This window comes from Neoarius graeffei, chromosome 5 (assembly GCF_027579695.1).
Source record: "Neoarius graeffei isolate fNeoGra1 chromosome 5, fNeoGra1.pri, whole genome shotgun sequence".
NCBI lineage: Eukaryota > Metazoa > Chordata > Actinopteri > Siluriformes > Ariidae > Neoarius > Neoarius graeffei.
The window spans coordinates 32,700,122-32,717,662 of NC_083573.1; the positions used below are offsets into that span (position 1 = coordinate 32,700,122).

Here is a 17,541-nt window from a genome sequence, read left to right on the forward strand (position 1 = left end):
AATGATCCTGATACACTGAATGCAGAGGCGGACAGTAATGAAGTACGTTTACTTGAGTACTGTGCTTCAGTATTACATTTTTTGGAAACTTATGACTTTAATGTCACTACATTTGAAAGACAAATATCGTCCTTTTCACTCCACTACATTTCTATCAAGGTCCTCGTTACTCGTTACTATGAAGCGGCTTTGAAAGCGGATGTTTTTTCTTTTCTTTTCTAAAACGTGATGGTTTTTCGCAGGTGACCCTGAGACAGCCTGTCAGTAATCACTAGGGTCACGTCACGTCCATAGACTGTATAAAATCAAGTTCAGTGATTTCTCAGCAGCGTTATTTGAACTCGATCAGTTGACGGCGGAACAAAAGGAGGCGGTTGTTCTGGGGAATGCACGCACCCGGGGCCATACCTAGAACCCATGTTTCAGTTTTCTGAAAGGATTAAAGATTCGTTTCATTTTAAATGTTTGCTTTGTTTGCCGAAAACGAACCACATCACGGCCTACAAAAACTCGCCGTCCGACCTGCGGAAGCATATTGAGGTACACTACCGTTCAAAAGTTTGGGGTCACTTTGAAATGTCCTTATTTTTGAAAGAAAAGCACTGTTCTTTTAAACTAATCAGAAATCCACTCTATACATTGCTAATGTGGTAAATGACTATTCTAGCTGCAAATGTGTGGTTTTTGGTGCAATATCTCCATAGGTGTATAGAGGCCCATTTCCAGCAACTCTCACTCCAGTGTTCTAATGGTACAATGTGTTTGCTCATTGCCTCAGAAGGCTAATGGATGATTAGAAAACCCTTGTACAATCATGTTAGCACAGCTGAAAACAGTTGAGCTCTTTAGAGAAGCTATAAAACTGACCTTCCTTTGAGCAGATTGAGTTTCTGGAGCATCACATTTGTGGGGTCGATTAAATGCTCAAAATGGCCAGAAAAATGTCTCGACTATATTTTCTGTTCATTTTACAACTTATGGTGGGAAATAAAAGTGTGACTTTTCATGGAAAACACAAAATTGTCTGGGTGACCCCAAACTTTTGAACGGTAGTGTATATAAAGGTTTTATTCCAAGAGAAAGCTTGCACTGAAGTTTGTGCTTTTAGAGCTAGCGGTAACGTTGCAATAGCGATGCAGTCTGGTTAGTCAAATGACTTTCTATGGATTTGCCCACCAAGTCGCCGTAGCCTTGTCCACGGCTAATGTTAGCACACAGCTAGTTAACTTGGACACTGTTAGTTAGCATGTAAAAACGGAGTTACGCTAACATGAATAACGTTAACTTATCTGAAGTCCTTTCAGAAAAATGTTTCCGCATAATCTTGCCAAATAAACAGAATGTAGAAATCTTTCTTTTCTAGTAACGTTAGCGACCCAATATGATTGAGTTTGAAAAGAGTTTGCTAGAGTCAGGTGGAGTTTCACTGACTAGCTAGCTTAACGTTAAACCACTATGATGCACAGCATGCGTTCATTTTGTGAATTCACAAAATAATCCAGTCGGTTGCTTCAGAGGCATGAGGTTTTGTAAGCGTTGTGTGTTGACAGAAAATGTACTTTTAATATTTAAATATTTTTAAAAGCAAGTACTTCAGTAAAAATTTGACTGGACAACTTTCACTTGTATCGGAGTAACATTTGACCAGCGGGATCTGTACTCTGACTTAAATAATGAAGTTGGGTACTTTGCCCACCTAGTAGCATGTCTTTCTGTGTGCGCGCGCGCATGGACACATCTAATGGGAACAGTGAACGGAATGATGCTTTAATCCCTTCATCTTTCCAGCAGAGACCGTGAGTCTTTGTATCTGGTTAGTGAAGTGTCTCTGAGTACATTTTCTGACACTGCATTGGGAACATTCAGTCTGTCCTTTACAATAAAACGAATAAAAACCATTGCTTTTTGTAGCGCACGCTAACATGAAATAAATCCCAGATGAAGCTAGTTTGTGAGTTTATGTAGGTTGTACAGTTGCTCCCATGCGCAAATTTAAACCCAGAAAATGTTTGTATAGCAGCGTCAGTGGATGTTTTTCAGAACCTGGAAGAGTGCAGTACGATGTCTGTTAAAGTTCTGATCTCGGCCGTGTACTGTTTTACTTTTATACACAGACCCTCGACATGTGGTTTGCAAGTTCAAAGCTCGATTTAAGAGTGCTGCTATTCAACATGTATGACATACGGAGCTTGGATGAACAGAAACATCCTTCTCATAAATTCTGATAAAACATGATCCCAAAAGCTACGATGGTGCAACCCTTGACGCTGGTCCATCATTTGATTCCCATATAAGTCACATATCTAAAAGGGCGTATAATTCTTTTTTAAAAACGGCCCAATTAAGAAACATGCTAACCCTTCAGTATGCTGAGAAGCTAATAAATTCTACCATAATTCTAACACTTGGCTTTTGCAGGCTGGCCGCTCTTCTGCAACCAGCGTCCTTAAGAAATGAAAGGCCTCCTATATATCCATTCCAGCATTTTAGGCCTGCAACACAGTCCAAAAAAATTGGGACGGCGGCAATTTAGGGCTAGTAATGAGGTGATTTGAAACAGGTGATTGTAATCATGATTTGGGTGAAAGTCAGTATCCAGGAAAGGTTTAGCCTTTGAGGAGTAAAAGTGGGCTGAGGATCTTCAGTTTGTCGACAAACGCATGAGAGAATTATTAAAACGTTTAAAAACAATGTTCCTCTAAGAAAGATAGGAAGGGATTTGGATATTTCATCCACTACGGTGCATGATATCATTGAGGAATCTGGAGGAATTTCAGCGTGTAAAGGGCAAGGGCGCAAGCCTAAGTTGAACTCCCGTGAGCGCCGATCCCTCAGACGGCACTGCATCAAGAACCGTCGTTCATCCATAGCTGATATAACCACATGGGCTCGGGATTACTTTGGCAAACCTTTGTCAAGCTCTACAATACGGAGTTAGATCCACAAATACCAGTTAAAACGTTACTGTGCAAAAAGGAAGCCTTATGTTAACTGTTTCCAGAAGCACCGTCGACTCCTAAGGGCTTGGAGTCAGCTGGGACGGACCATCACACAGTGGAGACGTGTATTGTGGTCAGACGAATCAGTATTTCAGGTCTTTTTTGTAAGAAATGGATGCTGTGAGTTCCGGACCAAAGATGTAAAAGACCATCCAGACTGATACCAGGAGCAAGTCCAAAAGCCAGAGTGCCATGGTACGGGCCGGGTTGTGTCAGTGCCCTTGGCAAAGGTAACTTACACTTCTGTGATGGAGCATTAATGCAGAAAAGTACATTAAGATTTTGGAGCAAGGGGGCGTCGTGGCTCAGGCGGATAAGGCGCCATACCATAAATCCGGGGACCTGGGTTCGATTCCGACCCGAGGTCATTTCCCGATCCCTCCCCATCTCTCTCTCCTGCTCATTTCCTACACTGTCCTATCCAATAAAGGTGAAAAAAGCCCCCCCAAAAAAAATCTTTAAAAAAAAAGATTTTGGAGCAACAAATGCTGCCTTCAAGCTGACGTCTTTTCCAGGGAGATTTCAACAAGACAATGCAAAACCACATTCCGCACACATTACAAAGGCACGGCTGTGGAAGAAGAGGGCGCCCGTCCCCTCCGTCCCCTATAGAGAACGACGACCCTGTACTGTTGCACACCTTAAGACCTGTTTGCAGCAAGACTGGAACAAAATCTCACCCGAAACGCTTCGTCATTTGGTGTCTTCAGTCTCTAAACATCCTTTAAGTGTTGTGAGAAGGAATGGCGACGTTATAAAGTGGTCAATGCTTTACTGTCCCAACTTTTTTGAAATGTGTTGCAAGATCCAAAACTGATGTGCCGTTGTATTGTTTTAAGTGCAATACAGGGCAAAGATGATTTACGAATCACTGTTTTCAGTTTTAATGCCAACATACCATCCTAACTTTTCCTGATTTGGGGTTGTGTGTGTATGTATAAGGGTTAAACATTATTATTATTATTAATACACATTTGTAGCTGTGGAGTCTCACCTGTGCTGTCCCGCTGCTCCCGAGGGCGTACCACAGCGCTGGGCTCCTGGTACTCTCCATCTCTGTCTGTGTCGTCAGGGAAAGTGTGTATGCGCTGATATCGACTGGAGTATGTGTGCGTGTTTGTGTTATTGATCACCACGTTCTCCGACGGAACTGAGAGGTGAACTCGTAGCTCGTCGCTGGAGAGGCTGCCCTGGGCCTGGATACACACATTTTCACACAGTACTTGAACAACAGAATAATATGACATTTTGAACAGCAAGTCTCTCAAGCATACCAAAAAAAAAGAAAATCTACAAACTGCAAGCACTTCACCTTGCCGAGAAGCTTCTTCCAGTACTGCCTCCATAGAATACCGACTATGACAGCCAATAGCAGCAATATTATGCCCACTAGGCAGCCAATCAGGATAGCGGTATCGCTGCTGTCATCCTTAGCAACAGGTAGCCCTGCCCTTGGGGTGATGGCAGCAAATTCATCACCTTTAAAAAAAAAATTAAAAATGGGGGGGGGGGAAGCATACATATTTATAAGCGCCTGCAATTATTTGCATTTAAAAAGCTTTTTAATTCCCTGTTTCGCGCAAGGGTGTTTACGCTACTCCATCACAAAGGCATTATGAATGAACTCGGAGTATTTGCACAGCGTCACCTTTTCTCATCACCCCTGTGTGATGACTCGAAGCGACAGTAACTGAGCTTTGGATGACGGCGGTGCTTTTGAGGGTCGAATAAACACAGCCACCCTCTGTCTATGTGCGCATGTCTTTACAGAGTGATGAGTAGCATGCTATAGATGCACAATGGTGTAACACGGGAAAAAAATAAAAAATTCAGGTTTTGATTTTATGTACTGAAATAACTATTAGGCACAATTTTTACAATATCTATATAAATTAGTTGTTTTTACCCATTTTAACCTTGAAATCAGCATTTTAATGATTACCCATAATGCATTGTTTATTTCGTTTCCGGTTGAGAGTACGTCGTGCGCGTTCTGGCTGCCGCTTCTCACCAGAGCTTTTTTTATTTTATTTCTTTTTCTATTTTTTTTTCTGTGTGTTGGTGTGGTTTGATGTTTGAGTGTTTTGTCCGCCGGTTGTGGTGTAGCTCCGGACCCAGTTTTGGGCGTCGGTTCCCTCCAGGCCTTGGTTCGCCGTGGGCGATGCCTGCACTCCCAGCTGTGGACTGCAGTGAGCTCGCTGCTCATTTTACATCGTGGTTGTCCAGCGCTCTGCGCTTTAATGCTTGGCGTGATGTTCCGAGCGATGTTGCTCGGTGGCGTCGCGGCAGCTGTGCAGGCGGAGCTTCTCTGCTCGCTTTGTGGATCCACGGCGTGGTGTTCGAGCGATGTTGCTGATGGCGTCACGGCGGCGGTGCTGGAGATGTGGGACTTGTTTTCGTGCACCTTTTGGTGGGACTGTGGCTGCTACACCACGGGAATTACATCCTGACCCCTACTTGGTGGATTTTTTTATTTATTTATTTTTTATTATATACATATTTATTTTTTCTTTCCTTGTTTATAATTGTAAAGCGTCCTTGGGTTTTTTGAAAGGCGCTATATAAATTTAACTTATTATTATCATTATTAAAACAAGCAAAAACGTCATAAGACAGTGGAAATACTACCTTTACTACCTTCACGTGGCGTCTTTCTCGATCGCACGTGCCTAGAAGCGTACCTTCTAGAACATTCCTGGGTGGTCACGGACTGTCACGTAGCCTAGTTCGGTTGTGAAACTCGCTAGGACGGAGTATTTTCGCGAGTTTTGTGGCAAACTTTTGCGCCGCAATTTCTCTATTCTCGAAATTTGTAACCTGAAACCCTACAAGAAATGTTTCATAATGTTTGGGATTTTGAAAAATGCTTCTAGCAAGTTTATTTCGCTGTATTTTTCCGTGAAACTTGGCATAAATCATCCTTAAGTGATGAGCGTGACATTGTTATTTTGGTCTGGGTCATGGAGTTAGTTGGAAGCGGGAGAAATGAGAGTTTCTCAACTACAGCAGCACTTCTCACCATAGATGGCTGGCGTGTTTCACAGCGTTTGGGATTTACTAAATCGACTAAATCTCTAGATCTACTGAAGCTACGAGGATATAAATCACCAGGATTCTAATTTACTGGGTGAGAAGCATTATATATATTTTTTAAAGGTTTATTCGCGCTACAAGTCCATGAAAGTTGGAATTGTTCGTGAAGGGGTTAGTTAGATTTTGGTAGCGTGACGCGCACAACAAGCAAAAGAAAAAAAAATTTTTCTTCCGAATTTCCTTGCTTTATCAAAATTATTTTTCGATACATTAAAAGACTGTGTTTATAATATTTAAGTGATTTTTTTTATTATAGAGAATATTTGATCAAAACTTTCAAAACAGCATTCCAAGTGATTTTTCACGGGTGTAAATGTTACGCGTGATGTCCATAATTACGTTAAATTTTAAGAACTAAAATTCTGTTAAAAATTCTAGATTTGTGCTATCATTCTGGGGTTTTGCTGAATAATACTTTAGGGAGTTCTCTTATGGCCCTTTTCCACTACCCTTTTTCAGCTCGCTTCAGCTCACTTCAGCCCGACATGGCTCGCGTTTCGACTACCTTAGAGCAGCACGACTCAGCTCGCTTCAGCCCTGCTCAGCACCCAAAACTCGCACGGTTTTGGAGTGGGGCTGAAGCGAGCCAAAAAACAGAAAAAACAGAACTTTTGAAGATAAACTCCACTTCCAACACCCCTATCACTGTTGGAGGAGACCCTATCAAGGAGGTAGAGACCTTTGTATACCTTGGAAGTGTGATTGACCATCTGGGAGGCACCGACCGAGACGTCACTGCTAGAATTGGAAAGGCGAGAGGAGCCTTTGTCATGTTGAACATCTGGACTTCTAAGGAGATTACCATGAAGACCAAGCTCCGCATTTTCAACTCAAATGTAAAATCGGTTCTGCTTTATGCGTGTGAGACTTAGCGGACTACAAAAATTATGCTGCGGAAGATCCAGACGTTTTTGAACACCTGTCTGAGGTGCATATTCAAGATACGCTGGCCTGACAAAGTCAGAAATGAAGACCTGTGGCAAAGGGCGGGACAGGAATCAGTGGCCAAGCAGATTCTGCGAAGGAAGTGGGGCTGGATAGGGCACACACTCAGGAAGGAATCATCCAGCACCACACGCCAGGCCCTGACTTGGAACCCGCAGGGGAAGAGAAAACGTGGCAGACCCAGAAACAGCTGGAGGCGAGACACTGAAGCAGAACTGAGACAGCATGGGATCACCTGGAGTGAAGCAGCAAAAGAAACCCAGAACCGAGTTCGTTGGCGGAGGGTCGTCGATGGCCTATGCTCATCTGTGGGCTAAGGGCCTAAGTAAGTAAGTGAAGCGAGCCAAACCGAGCCAAGTGGGGCTGGGGGCGTGAGCAGACACTCCCCTGTGCACTGATTGGTGAGGAGGAGTGTCCTCACATGCCCACACACGCCCCGCGAGCACGCTGAGATCTGTAAACACCGTAAACCCGGAAGAAGAAGAATTACGAGAATTTCTGAAGCCTTATGCGCCTCGCCTCATCTATACGCTCTTGCCAGTATCTGTTGGCGTTGTCGGTGACAACAAGCCACAGAACCAAGACCAGCAACACTAACGACTCCATGTTTATTGTTTACTATCCGGGTCGTGAGACTACCGCTTAAAAGCTCACTGATGTCACTGTTTGCGCCGCCTAACGACATCACATGACGTCCACCCACTTTCGCTAACTCCCACCCAATGTGTCCACCCACTTCCAGCCAGCACGGTTCAGCGCGGTTGTAGTCGAAATGCAACTCCAACAGCCCCACTCAGCTCGACTCAGCACGGCACGGCTCAGCCCGACTCAGCCGCGTTGGTAGTGGAAAAGCGGCATTACAATGCTGAAAATTCAATGAGTTTTGGTGAAATTCTAGAAAAAAGTTATTTACATTTTAACGCACCTGATAGTGTTTGTGCTCACACAGCGTGCTACTCATATCTACAGAATTCCAACGCAAAGAGAACATCAGGAATATACATCCAGGTGGTTTTACAGACACGTTCAAAAGACCAAATACTTCACACTCAGGAGCGCTATTGACAGCCAAACCACAGGAGAACAGGAGACGCAAAAATCCCCCAGCAAACCACAGTTATGCACACAGCCTTATCAGCACACCGTCTCGTTTCACCTTCAGCCTCTTCGGTTTCTGCCTCCCTCTCGCTTTCAACAATAGCCTAGTTGTCTTTAGCAAAGTGGGGGGGGGGACAAAAAACCTGACGGAGAGAAAGAGGGCATAAGAGACTGCAAGACAGAGAGAGGTGAAAGAAAGCCTGGGCATTCAGCCACCCAGCAGACGCTTGCAGACTGTCGGCTTAAACAGCTCTCTGACCCTCAACATCTTGAGAACAATAAGGTGCTTCTTTAATGGAGCGCTGAGTGACGTCACGCGCCGAGAAAATAACGTCTAATAATAAATAATGAACCGCATATGTTTACTGTGCAGGCACGAACGATGCTCAAATGAATCGGACATGTTTGGAGTCATTTGGGCGTTAATGAGGTGCTGGGTCGTTAAAACATCATTAAAACATCGAATGGTTAATTTCTAGAAAACTGTTTGAGCACAACTATTTCTTTTGCCTGCACAAACAAAATCAGCCAAGTGTTGCCAGGCAAAACGAACCTCGCCTGGCAGCACTCGTTTTATACCTGCATGCTGATAATGGGAATATTTCTCAATCGTCAGCTGTCAGGTTGAAAACCCACGACCTTGAGTTTGACCTTTTAAGGTCTAAGGTCATGGTGCCAAATGAAAGCCCATTTGGCTCTTCTTCTTCTTCTGGCTGCTCCCGATTAGGCGTCGCCACAGTGGATCTTTCGTCTCCGTTGCTCCCTGTCTTCCGCATCCTTCTCTACCGCACCTGCCACTTTCATGTCCTCTCTCACCACATCCATGGATCTCCTCTTTGGCCTTCCTCAACATTCTCCCATTTGGCACTTCCTATAAGTTGATAATGGTAAACATCTGTCTACCATCAACCGTTTTCAAGTTACAGCCCTCTGAAAATCCATGACTTTGACCTTTCGGATTCACTCAAGCTCAAAGGTCACGGCAGCAACTGAAAGCCCATACGGGACTTCTGATATGTTGATAAGGGTAAACATCTGGCCGTCATGAACCATTTTAAAAGTTATAGCCCTTTGAAAACCCATGACCTTGAGCTTGACCTTTCAAGTTCACTCAAGGTCAAAGATCATGGTGCCAAATGAAAGGGAGTTCCTAGATGCTCATTATAGTAAACATCTGTCTATCGGCAACTGTTTTTGAACTATAATGGAAAATACGTTTTGACCGATGACCTTGACCCCCCCTGACCTTTGGTTTGAAGTCTCATCTCATTATCTCTAGCCGCTTTATCCTGTCCTATCCTGTTTTAAATTTACTTTAACTTTATCCTATTTTATTCTTTATTTTATTCTGCTGGGGTTTTTTTTTCTTTTCTTTCTCATCCTATTTGAACTACTACTTCATTTTATTATTTTATTTTTACTATTGTTTAATTCTTATTATTTTCTTTTAATTTCTTTTAATTCTTTTAATTAATTGTTTTAGAATAAAAATAAAGTTATTTTATGTAATTTTATTTCTCTATTGTTTATGTTTTTGTTTTTACTTCTGTAAAGCACATTGAACTGCCATTGTGTATGAAATGTGCTATATAAATAAACTTGCCTTGTCCTGCAGGGTCGCAGGCGAGCTGGAGCCTATCCCAGCTGACTACGGGCGAAAGGCGGGGTACACCCTGGACAAGTCGCCAGGTCATCACAGGGCTGACACATAGACACAGGCAACCATTCACACTCACATTCACACCTACGCTCAATTTAGAGTCACCAGTTAACCTAACCTGCATGTCTTTGGACTGTGGGGGAAACCGGAGCACCCGGAGGAAACCCACACGGACACGGGGAGAACATGCAAACTCCGCACAGAAAGGCCCTCGCCGGCCACGGGGCTCGAACCCGGACCTTCTTGCTGTGAGGCGACAGCGCTAACCACTACACCACCGTGCCGCCCCTGGTTTGAAGTCAAAATGATGAATTTGAAGAAAGTTATTGCAAAATAAAAAAAAGAAAAAGATTTTGACTTTTTCGCTGACCTTGACCCGATTACCCCCAAAATTTAAGCAGGTAATCTGCGGCCCATTGCCCACCTACCCTGAAAATTAAAAGTCAATTGGTGCAACTGTCTACACGCTAGATTGTTAACAGACAGACACACAAACAGACAGACAGACTCAGTCCGTCGCAGGCGAGGTACACATGTTTACTGACTTTCTTATCATATGAGGTGCCAGCTTCATGGAGGTACACTGGCACAACGTTACAGTCATGTAGAAGTGTGGAGGATTCATTTCTGTGCTTTCTCCCCAGGATTAAGTGAACATAACGTGCAAATATCCGTTTGACCATCAGATTACTTTATGCCTTGGGTGGCCAACCCGCGGCTTGCAAACCGCATGCGGCTCTTTGCCCGGTGTCATGCGGCTCTTACGTTCATATCGAAGTTTGTGTTTGTGTTGTTTTTTTTTTATGTGCGTGTGCACTTTGCTTGAGTTCAGTATGGTATTTTCGTCAAATGCATCTTCGCTTTGCTTGGGTATATTACGGTATTTTCAGGTCATGTCAAATGCGCATGTGCGTGAGATAATCGCTAAGTTTTTGGGCAAGGTGTATCTTGTGTCAAGTAGCCTCTCAAAATGGCAATGAAAAAATGCACAGCAAAACGAAAATACGAAGACGAACATAGGACATTTTTAACAGAGCGGGAGAGTTTATACTTTTTTGTTGAACGTAATGGCGAGCCATTCTGCCTTATATGTCAGTCGTCATTAGCTCATTTCAAAGCTTCCCGCCTCCCTGAATAAGCAAGGAGCCAGATATGCAACACTAATTGAAAACCTGCACGAAAGCTTTGTAACCCGGTTCCGTGATATACAACTGAAAAGGCCACAGGTTACGTTCCTCGTCGACCCATTCAATGCGGAGATGGACTGTTTGAAAGCCCCGCTAGTCACAGATGAGGCTGCGGCTGAGTTGGAGATGATCGATCTTCGTGAGGAAGACCAACTGAAACCTGTTTTGAGGGAAGGCACCATTGAGTTTTGGAAAAGTGTGCCATTGGAAAAATACCCGAATGTGAAACGGGCTGCGCTTAAGATACTGTCAATGTTTGGGTCAACATACGTCTGCGAGTCTGTGTTCTCTACCATGAAACACGTGAAGTCAAAGCATTGTTCTGTTCTGACTGAAACCCATGTGAAAGAACTGCTTCGAGTGGCAACGACGGAATACAAGCCAGATTTGAAGAGGATTGTTCAAGGCAAGGAATGTCAGAAGTCCCACTAAGCAACATGCATAGTAAGTGCACACAATATTGATTGCTGTAAATGACTGGCCTGTGGTATTAGTACTGACTGAAGGAGTAAATTTCTCTCATGTTGGCGTGTGACATTTACTATTAATCTGGCTGAGCAGAGGTGCGTGAGCGTGTGTGTCTGTGAGGGAGAGAGAGCGGGGGGGGGGGGGGGGGGGGGGCGATGTTCATGTGCGGTCATGTGTATGGTGTGGCTTTTTTTTGGTAATGCCATGAGTCCCACTAAGCAGCATGCATAGTAAGTGCACACAATGTTCATTGTTAAAAATGACTGGCCTCAGCCTGTGGTCTTAGTACTGTAGGAGTAAATATGTTGGTGTGTGACATTTACTATTAATCTGGCTGAGCAGAGGTGTGTGTGTGTGAGAGAGAGAGAGAGAGAGAGAGAGAGAGAGGAAGAGATGGGTGATGTTCGTGTGCCCATGTGTATGATGTGGCTCTTTGCGGTAATACAGTAAAAAATGTGGCTCTTGGTCTCCAACTGGTTGGCCACCCCTGCTTTATGCAATAATATTTATCAGATTATAAGCTGCATACACTTTCAGTGACTAAGGCCCCGGTCACACCGCCCGAACTTTGCTGGAGCGTTCCTGGAGCGGTGAAAAAAATTCATCACCGCTCGTAACCGTTCACCACCGTTTAACAAAAGTTGGCCCCCGTTAAAGCAACGCCGTATACGCTCGGCCACCGCTGATGTTTCTCGAGGGGCCCTCCTACTGCTCCGAAAGTTTTGAGCTGCACAAAATATTGCGAGCGGTGAGGAGGGGGCAATTTTCCGCCCCGGCAAAGTTCACCCCCGCTCCACCAACGCCCAGTCAAAGTTTGGCACCGCTAGACGCAAGTTCGTGGACGCTTGGGTCCGCTAGGCCAACGCAGAAATCTTGAACGCTGGACCACCGCTGCTTCGCCAGCGTTGCCCGGGCGGCGATTAAACGTTGCACAAACTTCGGTGGAGCGGTTGTAAGCGTTTTACGAGCGGACACGGGGTTGCTGGAACGGTGTCGGGCGTTGAAGCAGCTATCCATGGCGGCGATGAACTTTGGTTTGGCGTTGGTATAGAGGTGTCGGAGCGGGACCAGAATTTGGCTATAAATACGGGGAGAAATGGACCAGGAGCTCATTTGGAATCGAGCTGCCGTTGAGTTCAGACCTCATCTATATCGAATTTGCTCAAAGTTACAGTAAAACTGTATCACCATGGATGCTGAGAGACTTGCTATGATTGGTGCTAAACCAACTTTATACCCCCGCCGAGACAAAGCCCAGATGCGCAGAACGCCGCTATACCAACGCTCGCGTCACTGCTAAACCAACGCTCGCTACCGCTAAACCAACGCTAAAGCAACGCCGGCTTCAGCGGTGCACCGCTAAGCCAACGCCCGTGTTTTCGATTTTTTTTCCCATTTTGTGCGCGGTGACGAGCATTGTCGAAATTCAGCCCCCCCTCCCTACCGTTCAAGGAACGCTCCAGCAAAGTTCGGGCGGTGTGACCGGGGCCTAAGACCGATCAGACGGAGACTGTTCCTGTGGCGAATGAATGAAGCAAGACATGGTCACGCGTGTGCAACAGGGCAGAGCAGTAACTTTTGTGAGTCAGTGTGACATCATGCTGTCAACATAGGGACTGATGCGACATGTATTTCTGTGACGACGTGCACGTGCGTATTTGGGATTTTACGTAGAAAGCAAACATCAAACTCCGTGTCAAACTCGGGAAATCGGTAACGGAGATCCTTAAAATGCTTCAGCAATGAAACGACGGGTTGGGTGAAGAGTTTCGAGTACCACTTGCGCTTCAAGTGGGGCAGAAGTCAGCGTGAGCTGATGATCCTGACGCATAATGCGCTCGATTTCTTGGACAGTTTTCAAGAGCTGTGATTGTGAAGCATTGAGGGCCAGTTTCCCTGAGTTTGATGGAGAATTCGATGCTTACTCTCCGCTCAAGTTTGAGGTCCAGAGTAAAATCGCAAATGTGCACGTGTATAACACAAATCCTGATACTGACAGTGTGATGTCATGAGAGTCCGTGCTCTCTCCTACTGTATGCTCAAGACCACGCCACTCTGTCTGGAACAGGCACGGTCTTGGAGCTTTCTGAAGTTACCTTTAACGCTCATCAATAATAATTCTGTAAACAAGGAGATTTAAAAAAAATATTCAGTAAGAAAATCATGACTGACTGTTGGTTGTTTCTGAAGACAGTTCGGCTGCGCTGCCTGATGAAAAGTAATGCAGTCGAAAGCCAAATCCCTGACACTGCGTTAAACAGTGAGACAGAACGTCAGGCAGGACAGAGCAGCATTTCTGCTCTGGAAAAGCAGCATAAACCATTTTTTTCCCTTTTCTTTCTTTCTTTCTTTCTTTCTTTCTTCCTTTTTCTTTCTTTCTTTCTTTCTTTCTTTCTTTCTTTCTTTCTTTCTGTCTGTCTGTCTGTCTGTCTGTCTGTCTGTCTGTCTGTCTCTGTCTGTCTTTGTCTCTGTCTGTCTCTGCCTGTCTTTCTCTGTCTTTCGTTCTTTCTCCATCTTTCCTTTTGTTATTTCTGTCATTCTTTCTCTCCGTCTGTCTGTCTTTCTTCCTTTCTCTGTCTGTCTTTGTCTGTCTTTTTGTCATTTGTTCTTTCTCTGTCTTTCCTTTTGTTATTTCTGTCTTTCTTCCTTTCTCTGTCTGTCTGTCTTTCTTCCTTTCTCTGTCTGTCTTTCTCCGTCTGTCTGTCTTTCTCTCTTTCTTTCTCTGTCTGTCTGTCTGTCTTTCTTCCTTTCTTTCTCTGTCTTTCTCTCTGTCTGTCTTTCTCTCTTTCTTTTTGTCTCTTTCTGTCTTTCTCTGTCTCTGTCTGTCTTTCTTTCTCCATCTTTCCTTTTGCTATTTCTTTCTTTCTCTGTCTTTCTTTCTCCGTCTTTCCTTTTGTTATTTCTGTCTTTCTTTCTGTCTTTCTCTGTCTGTCTTTTTCTCTCTGTGTCTGTCTTTCTCTGTCTTTCTTTCTCTGTCTGTCTTTCTTTCTCCATCTTTCCTTTGTTATTTCTGTCTTTCTTTCTCTGTCTGTCTTTCTCTGTCTGTCTTTCTTTCTCTGTCTGTCTGTCTTTCTTTCTCTCTGTCTGTCTTTCTCTGTCTGTCTGTCTTTCTTTCTCCATCTTTCCTTTTGTTATTTCTTTCTGTCTGTCTCTTTCTCTGTCTGTCTGTCTCTTTCTGTCTGTCTCTGTCTCTCTTTCTCTCTCTCTTTCTTTCTCTGTCTGTCTGTCTTTCTTTCTTCCTTTCTTTCTCTGTCTTTCTCTCTGTCTGTCTTTCTCTTTCTTTTTGTCTCTTTCTGTCTTTCTCTGTCTCTTTGTCTGTCTTTCTTTCTCCATCTTTCCTTTTGCTATTTCTTTCTTTCTTTCTCTGTCTGTCTTTCTTTCTCCGTCTTTCCTTTTGTTATTTCTGTCTTTCTGTCTTTCTCTGTCTTTGTTTCTCTCTGTGTCTGTCTTTCTCTGTCTCTTTCTCTGTCTTTCTTTCTCCGTCTTTCCTTTTGTTATTTCTGTCTTTCTTTCTCTGTCTGTCTTTCTCTGTCTGTCTGTCTTTCTCTGTCTGTCTTTCTTTCTCTCTGTGTCTGTCTTTCTCTGTCTGTCTGTCTTTCTTTCTCCGTCTTTCCTTTTATTTCTTTGTCTGTCTGTCTTTCTCTGTCTGTCTGTCTCTTTCTGTCTGTCTCTGTCTCTCTTTCTCTGTCTCTCTTTCTTTCTGTCTGTCTTTGTCTTTCTCTCTGTCTGTCTTTCTCTGTCTTTCGTTCTTTCTCCGTCTTTCCTTTTATTTCTCTTTCTTTCTCTCCATCTGTCTGTCTTTCTTCCTTTCTCTGTCTGTCTTTCTCTGTCTGTCTGTCTTTCTTTGTCGTTTGTTCTTTCTCCGTCTTTCCTTTTGTTATTTGTCTTTCTTCCTTTCTCTGTCTGTCTTTCTCTCTTTCTGTCTTTCTCTGTGTCTTTCTTTCTCCGTCTTTCCTTTTGTTATTTCTGTCTCTGTGTCTGTCTTTCTTTCTTTCTTTCTCTGTCTGTCTGTCTTTCTCTGTCTTTCCTTTTATTTCTCTTTCTTTCTCTGTCTCTCTGTCTGTCTTTGTCTCTTTCTCTGTCTGTCTTTCTTTCTTTCTTTCTCTCTGTGTCTGTCTGTCTTTCTTTCTCCGTCTTTCCTTTTGTTATTTCTGTCTGTCTTTCTCTTTCTGTCTGTCTGTCTTTCTCTTTCTGTCGGTCACCATCCCTACAGTTGAGGGTCAGCAATCCAGGAAGCTCTCGACTAGCTTCCCTGAATTCTCTTGGGTGATTACAGCACACCAGAGGGACCCAAACACACACACACACACACACACACACACACACCCCTATGGGCAATTTAGAGTAGCAAATCGACCTAATCTACATGTCTTCAGACTGCGGGAGGAAATCGTGAGCACCCATAAACCATTTTACAAACATTATACATTTATTGTTGATCTAATCACCTGTATAACAGGATACACCGATACCTTGTGCAGGCCTTTACAACTGAAGAAATTAATTTTGTATTGATTTAGCCCTTAAAACTTTGACTACTGCATTATGGTTCTGTGTATGTACATCATTAACACACATGCGCGCGCGCACACACACACACACACACACACACAGTATTAAGACTCCAGTATTAGAACACTGACTCACCCATCTGGCGCCTGCTGGAGTTGGTGGTGCTGGGAAAGATGGAAGAGGTCAGAGAGGGCGAGGTGAGGAGAGGAGAGTGAGGAGTGGGGGAGGGAGGAGGGGTCGCCACAGATGGTAATGGGAAGTCGAACGGCTCTGAGAGAAACAGAAACAGCACAATTACTATGAAGTCATACAAGATTAAACATTAGTTTATACATCATACCATGTGTGGAATTACAAGAAGTGTGTGTGTGTGACTGCTCTGCACTGCATGAGAGTGTTGCGCATGCGAGTTGACTGCAGCATGCTTCTGGTGTGTCAAATGTGTGAGACGACATGAGACAAACAAGCGGTGTAGTGTACCAGAGTAAAAGCTGATCTCGCTGATGAGCAGCCAGCGGTCAGAGAAGGTGAAGTGGCAGCGGAGGATGTGCGCAGGCCGGCCACCCAGAGGCAGTGTGATTGTGCGTGAGGAGGGGTCACGCAGGTCATTCAGGGGCACGTGCACGCTCAGAGCCGGCTCGCTCCACGGGCTCAGCAAACTCGCCTTAAACTTGCACAGCACCTCGGAGAACACACGCACGCCCTGTGTGTGCTTGTTATTGCTGTGCACCTGCCACATACACACACACACACACACACACACACACACAGATTAGAGCACTGCAAACAAGAACGCTCTGAGAGCACAATATCCCCCGCTGGCAACTCGGCCATAACTGTGGTAAAATGCGACCGAATTGAACAAAATTGCAATATGTGTATTACTGACATAGAACAAAGAATCCTGTCAAGTTTCGTGAAATTCCTCCAAAAATTATGAGGGAAGTTGATTTCAGAAAGCAAGCACACCTTGATGAAATTGCCAAAGTACAAGTTTGTTAATAATGAAGGGCAGAACTCTGGGAAAATTTGCTCAAATTAAACGAAATTTCAATCTGCGTATAACTGTCATATAACAAAGCCTTTTGCCAAGTTTGGTGAAATTCCGCCACTAATTGTGAGAGGAGTTGATTTCAGAAGAACGCACACCCTCATGAAATTGTCAAAGTACAAGTTATTTAATCAAGGGTCAAAACTCTGGGAAAATTTTCACAAACAATTAAATCGCAATCTGCGTATTACCGTCATAAAACGAGGCCTTTTGCCAAGCTTCGAGAAATCCATCCGAAAATTGTGAGAGGAGTTGATGTCAGAAGGCGAGCACACCTTCATGAAATTGTCAAAGCACAAGGTTGTTAATCAAGGGTCACGTCTCTGGTAAAATGCGACCGAATTGAACAAAATAATCTGCGTACTACCGACATATAACAAGGCCTTTTGCCAAGTTTGGTGAAATTCCTCCAAAAATTGTGAGAGGAGCTGATGTCAGAAGGAAAAACACACTCAAAGTATAATTTTGTTAATCAAGGGCTGTAACTCTGGGAAAACGTGACCCAATTTAACAAAACTACAATATGTG

At 44.0% G+C, this 17,541-nt stretch overlaps 1 protein-coding gene across 3 annotated transcripts in view; it reads right to left on the bottom strand.

The window, feature by feature from the left end:
* Positions 1-17,541, bottom strand: part of ddr1 (discoidin domain receptor tyrosine kinase 1) — a 198,067-nt gene that overhangs the window by 7,689 nt on the left and 172,837 nt on the right. For all 3 annotated transcript variants that reach the window (XM_060921566.1, XM_060921564.1, XM_060921565.1), the window contains exons 8-11: positions 16,443-16,692; positions 16,098-16,232; positions 4,312-4,478; positions 3,994-4,195 (exon numbers count right to left, since the gene is read on the bottom strand). In XM_060921566.1, coding sequence (XP_060777549.1) covers positions 3,994-4,195; positions 4,312-4,478; positions 16,098-16,232; positions 16,443-16,692 — 754 coding nt within the window. The remainder of the gene's footprint in view (positions 1-3,993; positions 4,196-4,311; positions 4,479-16,097; positions 16,233-16,442; positions 16,693-17,541) is intronic.